Here is a 13,898-nt window from a genome sequence, read left to right as displayed (position 1 = left end):
CTGCAGGCGCGCAGCGCTGCAACAGACTAAAGCAAATGACGAAACTCTTTTGGGTTCATTACAGAGATTTCCAAAACAATAGCCACTCACAAAAAGGTCAAAAGTCAAGCCACAGTCTGCCACATATATTAAATATTTAGTAGCAGTTTTTTTACAAGCACATTAAAATTGCACATTAGACAAATAGGTAAATTATGACAAATAGCATAGATCCTCTGCTGTTTATCAACTCTTTCCTCTCTTCTTTGAGCTCTTTATCACAATCTGGAATGAAAACCATTCATCTCCAATTAAAATATTATATCTGAGTTTGGGAGTTTAAAAATAATGTAGTGTAATGTAAGAGCTCTTCAGAAAATTCTAGCAAAAGTCCATTTTTGTGTCTATCATGTGTTTATTTGCCCAGCCCTAAATTAGGTCATTGGCCTTAGCTGATATAATCTCAGCTTTGGCCTCTAATCATCTTACATGCTATCACAATCATAGCCAAAGCTTATAATATTATCATGAGTCACTGACAGCACATGAAACCCTGGTGTTGCAGTTCATTTGTATAATCCATTTTTCGTCATAGACATTTTTGATTTTACCAATTTTATATTTATTATAAAATTGCTCTGAAAGACACAAACGGGACAAACGGCCATCTATTATGGGGCTCTATTAGTAGTTTCCCTGTTCATAACAACTCTGAAGGAGATGATTATTTACTTATTTTAACCCAATTTATTTGGACACAAAATGTGGGGGACTCAATTGTCTCCATAGTCTGCTAGACCTCACCTCTGCTATGTGGAGTGTCCAAACTGGAACGCTTCACTTTTTGTCCTGCTGGTGCTTTTTGGAGCATTTTTAATTGAACTGTCTTATAGAGGAGAGTTGCAGTAAGGCATAGCTCATCTAAGAAGTTTCTGTTTCAGTTTTGGTGAGTGAAATTTTAGCGTTTTATTAGTCTGTCGGTTTATTTAGCAGGTGTGTTTTTGTTTTTGGCCATTATATATATAAGGAAGAGGAGACATGGGTCTTTCCCCTAAATGGTTAGCCCATAAGCAGCCAGGCAGTGTCTCTAATTTGCCACCAGAAGACAAAGGAAACCTTATTAGCTGTAGTTTTAACAGCTAGCATTAGCCACTCATACTGTAGGTAAGACCACACCACATGGCATGCTAGCTTGATAGTGCTACTTGGTATAACAGGCATAAATGAATGACTAATCTGTACTCATTAATCCTCAAGCTTAATCTGCAGAGATACATTGTATGTATAGGGTAGATATATGTCAAAAGTCTAGTCCAGTCTTGCTTTATACAGATAAGAAATATAGCAAAGGTCAGACTGGACCAGACTGGAGCTCTTCCTGGCTAGTTGTCTTAGGAAGCTTTTTCATAGGTTCTGTACATTACCAAGGTTTATCACTCCAATCTCTGATTCATACACTGTCGGCGATGGTGATAGAAACAGTACAACCTTAATTTAAATGGTTGCAAAAGTTACACATATAAATGTAAACATTCTATTTTGATGACACTCTTCGGGACCAGTGATTCATTTATTGTAAATGCCTTTTATTTACATAGTGGGAATTCTGCAGATAGCAGTTATTCATTAGCTTTCTGTGCATACTTGTGTACCAAAAATCTTAAAAAAAAACTGTAAAATGTGTATTTTGTGACACTTTTTAGTTGGATATAAAAATCATGCAGCTTCTACTTTGTGTCAGGAATCTTGTCTGTGGATGACTTGATATCAATCATTTGAGATTGGTTTGACATATGCTCCACAGATTACAGGCAATCATTTTTGAAACAAGATTGGCATGATGATGAGCACTTAATGGAACATTGACCTCTTCTGATGACCAAAAGCTATTACATTTGCATGTGGCTTCGTAACAGTAGCTTATTTTCCCAGATATTGATTATGCCTAATCCCTCACTAAATACTTTTTTTAAGGGGATTCATTCATTAAATGTTTCATTTAGTCTAGGACAGTGCTTAATGTGTGACTGAGAAACTTCAAGTACCGTTAATGTACAAGTTTATGCTAATTAATAATATTGTTAACCTTCTAGCAACTACATTTCACAATAAACAGTGCTCAACAAATGTATTAAACCACCACTCAATGTAAGAGTCATGCAGCTGCCCAAAATGATCAGTATTGTTAGTTATCAAAATATTTTTTGTGTGTTTCTGTGATGGTTAATCCACAAATATTTATAACCTCTTTCATTAAAATTTAAAAATAAGATGAAATAAGATAAATGAGATAAAATAAGACGACAAATTACACATTTTTAGTGTTTTAATGTTCTGACTGAGCATTAAAACTGATGTTTGCTGCTGTTTTCTAATTGTGTTTCTTATTTTTATGAAAGGTCATGTACTATGTTTGTAATCAATGTATTTAGATGACATTTTGGCACAATTCTGCAATTTTTTTAACATGTATTTATTTTCCCTGAGCCCAAAGATCTTCGTCAGTCATCTTTATTGTCATAAATAGTCTTAAAAATGACAATGTACAATACAGAAATGTCACAAGAAAATGTTACAAAAATACTGAGATGTGATGCATGTTTTATGACAAAAGATTCAACTTTGATATTGTCTCCACTGCACATGAATGAGATATGAAAACACGCAGTAGCTGAGGGTAATCCCCATGTTGGATTCAGTGGTCTTGCTCTTAGCTGAGGTAAGGAAATGTTTAGTTCTTCAGAACTACAAAAGAATGAAGCAAACTGTCAAACAATATTCCTAATGGCAGTTATCAACATGTAGTTATCACTGATTTCAAACATGTCCCAAAATGAAGATGGGTGGTTTTGGATTTCTATAAAACTATTAATATCACTCTTTATATGAGATGACAAGAAAGTATGTTTTTATGTAAATTTTTCTAAATACACAAGCAATTAGAATAAAATATTTTGTGTGTGTTTGTGTTGTAATTCATAATCCAGGATTTCATGCATGAAAGAAAGGCAAATGTTTGCTTGATTCATCCACAGAGAAACAAACCAGGGGAAGAAACACTTGTCCTTTCACCTTTGTCCAATAAAAAGGGCGGGGGGGGGGGGGGTTGTTGTTGCCTGTCAGGGGTTTTTTTTTCTTTCCTTTTAATTTAAACAATCTTTGAAACAATCTCACATCAAGTTCCCTTTATCTTCCTTTTTGGACATCCTGGAATATTTCCAAGTGGACGGATCAGTAACATCAATGCCACTTGAAAATGTACAGCTTTGTCTTGTCTTTATTTTCATGTGTCACGTTCAGGATTTTTTCACAGCAGCAGATCTGTACTGAGGTGATGGTTAGATTCATCTCTTTGTCCCTTCACCTTCCCATCCAAAAAAGCTATGAAGTTAACCGTCTTGTTTGAAAGTCTTGCAGTATACAAGTATTCTGCACAGTTGGCAAAAACATTTGTTGGTGCCTTAAGTCGTAACCTTTGTGTCCTCTTAGGACATTTCCCCTGGAGGCAGCATTTATGGTAGCCACTTCGACTTATGTACATAAAGCGAGAGCTTGTCTCCCACTCTACTTCACCTGAGTTTTCGTTTGCTGCCATGGCACATGGCCCTGCAGTGTGAAAGCAGCTGAGGTGGGATTGGCACTTGCTGTGTTGTGCTGAAATGAATGGCTGAGTTAGAAACAGTTGGAGTGTTGCAATTAGTTTGCTGAAGGATCAGGAGGGAGACATTCATTTCACTGGTGCAGAGTGGATTCAGTGCTAGTGAGCATCTCATGCCTGGATGTGTAAGCTGCTCCTTATGTGTCGAGGCGGCGTTTTCTCTTGGCTTTATGTGCATACAGGAAGTACATAGTGTGCCCCGTGGTGATGAAGAACACAGAAATTATAACTAGGATGCCAAAGTGTTGTGGCTGCGGAGCAGAGATCACCATAATGAAGTGAAGCAGGTCCATCAGGTAATTCATGGAGCTCTGCACCCCGTTAACCACTCCTCTTTCTGATTCACAGATGTTCTCCTGCAGAAGCTGAGTCACAGTCAGGTCAAAGGACCAGAGACCTGAAACACAGTAATAGATGAACTGACCTTTATAACAGATGGGCACTGATTCAGCTGCGAGTAAATTTCATTTGACCAGATTAAAATTTGTACTTGTATAACAAAATTACCCAGAAAAGTCACATTTTGGGCAGATTTATGTATTTTTTGACATATATTTCATATTCTACACCAATATTTAAACTCTATGCATCAATAGAAATAAATATCCAAAAACCTTGTATGCAATGAGAAATACATTTTAGAGTTTACAATAGTGCTCTCTGGTGGACTGACTAGGTAATTTTTATTTTTTGTTAAATTGCCTCAAAAAGATAATTATCACTATATATCAGTATATTCAAAATAAATTATTATTGGAATATCTGCCGTGTGCCCACATGAGATGGGCATTAAAAATGGCAATATCACTTGTACATAAGTTTTTCTATGCACTGAATAAGCTCTGAATTTGTGTCTACTCACCAATGCGCGCTGTAATGACACCCAAGAACAGCAGAATAATGGAGATGTAAGATTCTGGAGCTGTGCCGGAGGGAACATTGTCAAAAAGCACCGTGTTGTTGGTCCAGTGGATAGAAGAGCGGTCGGGCAGAAGTGGCTGATTGTTGCCTCCCATCATAGGGTATGTGTGTTTTTGCCTTTGGCCTGTCATCCCAAGCGCTGTAGAGGAATTGGAACTAATGTCGGGCATCAGCAAGCTGAGATCCATGGGGCTGCCAGGGGCAAACACAGAGCACACGCACAGCAGCAAGCAGCCCAGGTGGAGGCAGCTTGAGATGATGCCTGTGTTGACCAGGCCATAGGCCTTCCTGAGCCTGGTGAACATTATTGTGCCCATCAAGCCTGTGATGGCTGACACGCCCATCAGCAGACTAAGAAGAGATCCGCTTATCCCCTGAGTATAGGCATAGCCAGTGGTGATGCAGTCAAACCCAAGCACTGTGGTGTAAAGGAAAGCCAGACCCATTCCCGCGAGGAAAACAGGCTGACGATAGTAGGCCATCCAGCCATCTTTACAGGTGCTCACCAGCCAGCGGAACCTCCGAAAACACAGCGGCAGATCGGTGATTTCCTTGAGGTGCAAGCTTGAATTGCAGTTGCCCTCTGTCAGAGCCTGAGGTCGTGCAACATTGCCTTCTCCTAATGAAAAACAAGAATGGCATCCATCACTTGAGTTCATTAATTCTAAAGGCCTAATCCTCACTAGCTTTTCTGCACCCCCTCTATGCCATGTCACGTTAGCCTCTACATCATTTGTCAAACGCAGTTCATCTACGCTAATGTGTGTGAGTACAAACAGAAATCTATACCATGTGGACCCTTGCATTTGGATGCTGTACACAAACTCAAAACTGTGTTTTAAGATAATGTATGTCAAAAAGCTTTGGTGCTGGATCTTTTTTTTTTTTTTTGGAAAGAGGCAGCTCCCATGAAGATATGATTCCTCATCTTGATATTTTGAAAACAAACATAAGTAACTGAGAAACGGAGGCACACTGTAGTACTGACTTCTCATTCACAGTGTAAGCCTGCCCTAAAGCACCTAAACACTTTTTTAAATCCCACACTAGAGAAATTCACTTTATCCTCCCTTTTGACACTAATGGGGATGTAAGGGCTGTTTTCAGACACCCCAAATCTTTTGCAAAAGTAGTTTTTCTTCTATTAGAAAGAATACAGGTTTAAGGCACTGCTAGATTGGATTCCCTTTTTGATCTATGAAAAAGATCCAATGAACAGTTCATACCTTGTAACCTTTTCCTCTCTATCCTCTGGAGATATGCTTGATCCACTGCAACCGATGGTGGTTTGGCTGACAGAGCAGGGACGATGCGATAAACCCGTGACAAGAAGAAGAACTCCACAATTAGAGACACCAGGTTCCAGCCCAGGATGAATCCACAGCCAACTACGTTGGAGGCAAGGGTCATGACCTGTCCCACTGCTAGTGGAGCCAGGATGTTAGTCACCTGATCTATCCGCCTCATGGTTGCATTCATTCCTTTTGTTAGGAACAAACACAGAGGTTAATGTGTGTCCAGCATCGGAAGCTAAGCAGTAGCCAGTCAATATCTGATCTTTTCTATAGTTCGAGGATCTATCTTCCACAGACAAGCCTCAAATACAAACCAGAATATTCATTAACAGACTGAATGTCCTCACCCGCTAGGTGACCTCGGTTGTAGCCTGTGATGACCACAATCCAGTCCCTCTGAATGGCAATGGTCAGTGCTGTGCTTGCAAGGTTTGCCACATCTGCCAGGACGATCACCACCGTATAACAAACCACCTTGTGTGAGTTTTGCGATGCAACATGTTACTATGACAGCACAGAGTAGCCACAAGCTCAGAGGCAGAGACAACAGGGACACGAGACAGAGGGGACAACAACAGCAATGACTTCTCTGTGTAGTACTCATATCAAGTATATATAACCGAAACACAGCGATTGTGTTGTAGCAAGTATGTAGTGTCTACTCACAGTAAGCCATCCATCCCAGATCTGTTCAATCCTTTGCTTGTATGAGAACACCAACATGAGCACAATGCTACATATTGTCACCGAGATGTTCTGAACGAAAAGAGATGCATGTGCAACTAAAATAGAAGATGGAAAAAACGAATTTCAAATATGCATTTTTTTTTTATGGGGGTTGTAAAAAACGAATGCTAGTCATAACAGATACGAGTCAGTGGCTATGAACCTTGTGCCAGGAGGTTTACACTTGAGACATCTGGCGAATAGCAATTCACCTCCTAGTGGGATAGGAAACCAGCAAATTTCCTGGCCCAAGATTGAAATCCACTGAGCTCTTATCACTGTACCTCGCTATATTACATGTTAGAATTTTCATATGGGTATGAGATTGCTGTGCATACCTTTATTCCTAGGATTGCGATCAACCCAGTCTCCAATCAAAGCCCCAAACATGAGAACTGACCCAGCCACCACCAATCCAAACACCGCAGTCAACAGCAAGTTACGGCCGTACAGTTCAATCAGGAACACAGAGATTGCGAAGTGCCACATGCGGTCGCCCTGTTTAACACATGAGAAAAGTCATCATCGTGTGTTGTGTTGCAATATTTTCATCAGTGTGCTGTGACACAGTGTAAAGAGACTACCTTGCAGTCCTTTAAGTTGCGAAGTCTTACCTATTGCCCCACGAATGTTTCTTCAGGAAATGATTCTTACCCACATTGATAATGCTCCACTGACATAGATGAGAAACTTGGGACCCCTGAGGTAGATAAGAGCTGAACCTTAAAAGGAAATGCATCAAATCAAATAAGCAGATATTCCATTGGCTACAAAGACACTGCACAAATTCTAATTGGATTTTAATTCGAGTTCACCTGGTATACGCGTAGCTTTTTCAGCTTTTGCATCCCGGATGTTGTCAGACTCGAACTCAACCACAACCCCACCACACTGGGAGGCATCTTCCCGCTGCGACATGTCCTAGTGAAGTGTTATCGAACTTGTCACACCATTCTGATGTTGCTGATAGCACAGTGTGTCATATACATGATAACAGTAATATTTAGATGATCACAAATACAGCTGATTTGTTTATCCTAAAAGGTCGCTTTCCTCTTGACGACTACAAAATCCTTGCTTGGACGATTACTGTTTATTTACTTAGTGACAACTCTAGAACAGCACAGAAATGAATATGTGACAATTTGTAAGCAGCTGGTCAAACACTGCATTTTTTTCTTACCTTGAACTTACTTCAACAGCAGTTGAAACGGCACGTCCTTTTGAACTCAGTAAACTTCTGTAGTCAGTCACATCAGGTTTCTTTTTTTCCCCCAAAACTAAAAGAGCCATAAATAATGACCAACATTGGTAGTGCCAGATTGTGAAGCAGAGAAGAAAGTAAGTAATTGTATATGGCAATAATTAAAATTAAAATAGAATTATTATGTTACCTTGCATAGCTCTATCCATACAGACATAAAGCAGCAATAATCAAAGTTAATGGAGGCTCAGTTGTTACCTTTTGTTTTCTCGTTGCAGTCAATCCTTGCTGTTGTTCCTCGACGATGAATCTTGTGCCATGTATCCTACATTGGGATGCTAGTCTTTCCTGAGAGCTGGAATTCAAACTGTAGTAGTTTGAAAGGCTTAATAACATCAGGGTGTTCAAGTGCACCATTGTATGAAAGTGCCAGAAAAGCAGAACAGGCAGGGAGGCAACAAAGGCAGCCAGCATATTCCAAAGCACATGACGCTGGAGGGACAATATCACCGTCCACCCACACTACAAAAAGGTAACTGCGTGTAACTCAAAACACACACACGCACGCACACATGAACATGACTAGTGAGCACATGCATGTACCGCTACTCTCATACAGTCACATGCACTGTTGACATGCAGCATACCTAAAGGACACATCATGCAACACTACATCACTCTTGTGCATGTAACCAAGAGTAGAAAGAAGATTATCATGTAGCAAAAGTTGGGTTGGGCAAATGTGAATGAAATCACAAAATCAGCTCATGTGCTTATGTACATTTTAACTGAAAATTGTTTATTTTATTAATATATGTGCTGATCACAAACTACACATGTTACAGTATCCATCATGCTCCATTCGTTCCTATCCAAACATCAGCACAGGAAATTAACTGTCATCTTCCTTTAATTGAATAATAACACAAACATGAGAGTCAGTTCCAGCCCTTGGTGATCTGTATTCACAGAGATATTGTCATGCATTGAATTGATCAGGCTGCATCTCTGTCTCTGATACAAATGATGCATTTAGGTAAAAAAAAAATATGATTTTCAATATGTTAAGGATATTATTAGGTGTAATAAGCATGCAAAACCATACCTTAAAAAAGATGGGAAAATGTAAAAATAAGAAGTGGAATCATTTTGCTTGCCTTTTTGTTTTTCAAATGAACATACAGAGAACAAAGTTAATAATGAGTGGCAGGGGTTACTTGTAATCCTGACCACCAATCAAATAACATAGGTCAAGATATCTATTTACAATTCCCCATGATAATACTCATTTGCATATGGATTTTGATTGTCTGTTCATGGTGTAATTCTTCAGGAAGCACATGAATTTATAGAAAGCCACAAGGGGAATGGAGACTACAGGAAGGATCGATAAGAGCACACAGATAACAAAAACCCATTCAGGATAGTGCAGGACATCAGCAAGGGGGAAGTGAACCTGCGGGGTTGATGCAGTGCAAAGTCAGTCTTTGTTCCAAATTTAATGAAGTGTCATAATGGTACATTAATCTGGGTTCCATGCATTGTATGTTGGTTGTTTCTCAGCCTCGATCACAACATAAGCCACAAAAACCACCAGAAGCATGAACGGGCTGATAAAGCGCCACATTGCCTGCCAGTAAATGTTAGGTCTCCGCCCTGTCATCCATTCAATGTCGTCATTAAACCTGTGGGCAAATGGAAACATTTGTAACATTTGTCCTTTTAAAAATACTGTTTAACATAAGCATAATCATGACATACATTGACAATGATAATATCACCTGTTTATTCCAAAGATGAAAGCCACAGCGATGATCTCAAAGAAAGCTATGTTGAGTAGTGGCACGGATCCTACATAACTGTTAAAAATTTCCAGCCAGTAGTTTCCAGAGCCCAAAGTGAAGATTAGGGCCACAGCAAAGGAGATGAGACAGATTAACCCTGTAAGCAAAATATCAGACATCATAAGACATGTGACTATAAACTAAAATCACTAATATAAACACCTTCAGAGAGAACATAAAGGTTTCTTGCAAAAGTAATGCATGTGTTTTGAAATACCAGGTGGGATTTAGTCATAGTCACAATTCTATGTAGAGAGTAATAGATATCTTGCACCTAACTTTATCATCTTTATTTTTGTTTTAATAATATAACACAATACAAACCAGTTTTCTTAGTGCCGTCAGTGAAAATGCAACATTAAGCTGTTCAGTCTTTTTGGTATACCTGTGAAAGCTTCCTTAGGAATCCAGGTGGAACTATGTGTAAATCCAGCAGAGGAGTAAGGACGCCCTCTAGATTTCCAAACATGGAGGACAGGCCGAGACAGAAGAGCATAACAAAAAAGAGGACCCACACCTGCGAGGCTGACATTTCAATCACTGCCTCAGTAAACAAAATAAATGCCAGTCCAGTTCCTGAAGCGCTCTAAGAGTGGGAAATGATATATGATCACAAATACATAAATGCTAATTATTTTTAATATGAGTAGATGTACTACACCTCTTCGAGGAAGGTCTGTAGATTGCAAGCTTTGAGATTGAGACTTTTAACTTCCAAGGGATCGTCTTATTGAGATAGTTTAACCACTCGCCATAGTTTTCAAGAGTTATGTTGCCAACCCCGATGTTAAATGCATTTGTCAGGGTTAATATGTTCCTGATATCAGCAAAAAACAAACAAACAAACAAAAACACTATTAGTATTAAAAGCATTAATATTAAATGAGAAATGTTTGCTTTAATATTGTATCTATGTAATGTTAAAGCTTAAGTTTCACATCATTTTTTTTATTTAACTTACCAGTTTTGGTAGTTGTTGTTGTTTCAATTTGCCTTAAAGCCAAGAATGGCAAAGATAGGAACTGACGCATATATTGATGTAAAACTGTTCACACATCCAACAATAAGGGCATCTCTCTCACAGTTATTCCTGCAAAAATAAAACAAAACAATGTATTGATCAGCATAATGTATGGCTTTTAAAAAAACATTTTCTTTTGGCTTTTCTTACTTCTGAGGATTATAACTGGAAAAAGCAATAAGTCCCCCAAAAGCCAAAGACAAGGAGAAGAAGATCTGGGTGGCAGCATCCAGCCAAACCTTAGGATTTTTCAAGGGTTCCCACTGTGATAAACATTAGTTAGATATCAGATTTATCACATGAAATTATGTTGGTAAGGGGAAAAAAAGTAATAGACGTACATTTGGAGTGAAAAGATATATCAAGTCATCACTTGTTCCAGGGAGAGTCAAGGCTCTGATCAAGAAGATGGTCAAAACAAGATATGGAAAAGTGGCTGTGGCATAAATAGCCTGTTGGGGAAAAGTTTGGATGAACTCTTTTCATCAGTGTATCGTCAAAATAGATTTTTACAGCTTGCAACACTTTTAGGTATTGTTACTTTTATAGGTAATAAAGAAAAATAAATGTTTAGTCTTCTGCTTATCCATCACAGTTACTGCCTTTAATGCAGCCAGTAGAAGTTGAATTTTGACCTTTATTCCAATTTACGGAAGTTTGATCGAAAAATATTTCGAATGCATGATGAAGTGAAAGTAACATGCTGCACATGTGCAACACAACTAACTTATTCAACCAACTGAATGGATGCCACAAACTGCAGTACAGTGAATATGCATGACGACCAAGAAAAACAATGTAGTGGCTATTGAAGGCAATCACTAATGTTAATCAAGAAATCTATAAACGTGAGCCTCTAGACTGTCTGCCAAATCACCAAACAGTCACATTCCATTTGGTTAACAATTTGTGTTGATATATGTTTCGACAAATGGCCAACATATGCAGGGCAAAAGTATGCTATTCCCTCATGCAACTATCTTTTCAAGGTGGAAAAACCTTTATCAAACCTTATTTATCTACCATGCGGGTGCAATAAATGGAGCAAAAAGCTTAATATATCAACATTGGAGACCCAATGGTCTCAATTCCTCTTATGAAGCAGATGTACACGATGCACCAAGCAGATGCAAGACACAATACCAGCTACTGCTGTAAGGACCCACTGGTCTCAATGTTTGGTGTTATGTTCAGGGTTTAGAAATTAGAGATATCATAAGTAATCTGTGGGCCTTTAGTTAATTTTGGCACATATTAATCTATAATATCGTGATGTCAATATTACCAGTATGATTCAGGTTTACTGGGCAGTCCCTCCAGGGAAGTGGACTCTGAAAGGAATGGAAGAAGTATCACAGGATCCAGGCCAAGATCATGTTGTAGAACAGTCCAACCAGGAAGGACACCAGCATCGAAGCCATGCCTGTTTTTAAAAATTCAACCTAATTAACATAAATTATAGAGCGGTGTTAAGTATGACACAAGTTTGCTAATTTTTCGCATTTTTCGAACATCTGGTATACGACCTTTTCGCAAACCAGACGTTCTCACCTACACCTCCCGGATATGGGGAGATTGAACACTCCACACTCCAACGCTTCCCATGCGTAGCCACTGTCCAATGGCCAGTTCCATGTGCAGCAGGGGAAGTCCCTCAAACACCAAGGCAATGACATAAGGAATCAGAAACTACAATCTCGCATTTTTTTCAGTAAGAAGTAAAAAGAAAATAAAAATTAAGGTTGGTTTGATGGTTGAAGGACATTTAGTTTTTGACATTTTGTTATCAGCAGGCAGACCTTTATCATGCTCATCTGCACCAACTAACAGATCTTAACACCAGATACAATTTTTTTAGAGTTTACATTATAGTGAGATTTAGGTAACATTAAAATTTATGGTCATGTTGAAACAAAATGTCTTCAGAAACTTTAATCATTCTCTTCTGGAAATTTAGATCTTGAAAATTATTTTAATATATCATCACTGCAACCAAGTCTTTGCAGTGAGAGCATATGAAATAAGACCCACGTGGAAGCTGAAACCAGAAACCTGTCAGTATTAATTATTTTTAATACATGCATTGTTACTTTATTAAAAATATTATTTAAAAGTGTAAAAGTAGTAACATTTAAGAGCATCTATTATCTATTTTTTTGTTTAATGTCAACATTAAACGACACTGTGTAACAGAGTTCTGCTTACCTCCACCATAGCTCTGACACAGATATGGGACTCTCCATACATTACCAAGCCCAACAGCAAATCCTATGCAGGTTAGCAAATATTGAATTTTATTGTCCCATTTTGGCCTTTGAGTGATCTCTTTCTGCTCATCACTTTCAGCTTCCATGTCGAACATTTGCTCCTTGTTATTTTGGTGTATTTCTAAGGTAAGCACAAATCCTCACATGTAACTCATCTCTCCGTTAGGTCTGATGAAGAGAAGGGGAGAACGTGGTGACTGCTTTATCAGCTTCTTCTAATTTCTTATTGACTGTTAAAGCTATGGGAACAGTGCGGCTTGTTTGATAAAAGTGTTTGTATAAAATGACATGATAAGATGCTGATAACAGAAGCAATGACAGTTGACTGAGCACGGATACCATAAGGAACCCATGAAATAAAACTGTGGTAGTGAGTTTTCAGTTTGTTACATGATACAGTTTATAAGTCTCTGCTATTCCAGTGAATGAACATAATGACCAAACTATTACACTGGAAAAATGTACTAGTTCATGAAATTTAGTCTTGTACTTATAGTTTGTTATATTCACACAAAATAATATCACTCACACATTTATTGCAGCCAAAAAGCACATGTAATATAGTTCACTTTATATTAGAGGCAAATAAATAAATAAAAACTTGTAGATTACAGTACGTGTCAGACTAAATCCATATTTATTGTATTTAGCTTTGCAGACCATTGGTATATTGTTAAACTTACTCCAGTTGGACAGACACATGTACCGTAACATGTCAGAGTTTCTAAGTCAGCATCTCCTCCCATTCTTGGCATCTACATTAATTACTACATAACTACTGTTTAATCAAATGCTAGATTGTATCTGTCAGATTATACCTAACCCTACTTAAACATCAACTGCAAGGAATAATGAAGGACTACGAAAAAGTTGATTATAATAGAGGCATCTTATCTTAGGGCCTAGCTGTTCACCAAATTGATGAAATCAGATTGAGAAATTCTCTGTGGAGCAGAGCTGCAAACATATGCCAAAGTAGTATC

The 13,898-nt window shown here is 38.3% G+C and overlaps 1 protein-coding gene and 1 pseudogene across 2 annotated transcripts; both read right to left on the bottom strand.

The window, feature by feature from the left end:
• Positions 1–3,081: 3,081 nt before the first annotated feature.
• LOC146658949 (ferroportin) lies at positions 3,082–7,497 on the bottom strand. Its single transcript, XM_085422711.1, has 8 exons — positions 7,395–7,497; positions 7,234–7,301; positions 6,918–7,077; positions 6,520–6,635; positions 6,201–6,327; positions 5,785–6,039; positions 4,500–5,177; positions 3,082–4,034 (listed from the first exon to the last, which is right to left on the bottom strand). Exons 1-8 carry the CDS (start codon positions 7,495–7,497, stop codon positions 3,775–3,777), a joined length of 1,767 nt encoding a protein of 588 aa, XP_085278837.1. The 3' UTR covers positions 3,082–3,774.
• Positions 7,498–8,609: 1,112 nt separating this feature from the next.
• LOC146658948 (sodium-dependent neutral amino acid transporter B(0)AT3-like) lies at positions 8,610–13,102 on the bottom strand (annotated as a pseudogene). The gene is made up of 11 exons (XR_014913763.1): positions 12,840–13,102; positions 12,200–12,337; positions 11,934–12,071; positions 11,724–11,880; positions 10,990–11,104; positions 10,799–10,911; positions 10,589–10,717; positions 10,289–10,444; positions 10,013–10,213; positions 9,565–9,724; positions 8,610–9,468 (listed from the first exon to the last, which is right to left on the bottom strand). The product of XR_014913763.1 is annotated as a sodium-dependent neutral amino acid transporter B(0)AT3-like (transcript).
• Positions 13,103–13,898: the final 796 nt, after the last annotated feature.

This window comes from Rhamphochromis longiceps, linkage group LG11 (genome assembly GCF_057381845.1).
Source record: "Rhamphochromis longiceps isolate RC_006_pf linkage group LG11, R_longiceps_female_GT1.1, whole genome shotgun sequence".
NCBI classification, from domain to species: Eukaryota; Metazoa; Chordata; class Actinopteri; order Cichliformes; family Cichlidae; genus Rhamphochromis; species Rhamphochromis longiceps.
The sequence above is the reverse complement of the archived record's forward strand: the minus strand, read 5'-3'. Positions and strand labels throughout refer to the sequence as shown.

What these genes read in the sequence shown, in the direction of transcription:
- LOC146658949 (XM_085422711.1), bottom strand. Translation starts at nt 7,497, where the DNA reads ATGTCGCAGCGGGAAGATGCCTCCCAGTGTGGTGGGGTTGTGGTTGAG. An exon ending in AAAAGCTACGCGTATACCAG is followed by an intron (nt 7,302 to 7,394) that starts GTGAACTCGAAT and finishes TTTCCTTTTAAG; the next exon opens with GTTCAGCTCTTATCTACCTC. An exon ending in TCTGGGATGGATGGCTTACT is followed by an intron (nt 6,328 to 6,519) that starts GTGAGTAGACAC and finishes AACTCACACAAG; the next exon opens with GTGGTTTGTTATACGGTGGT.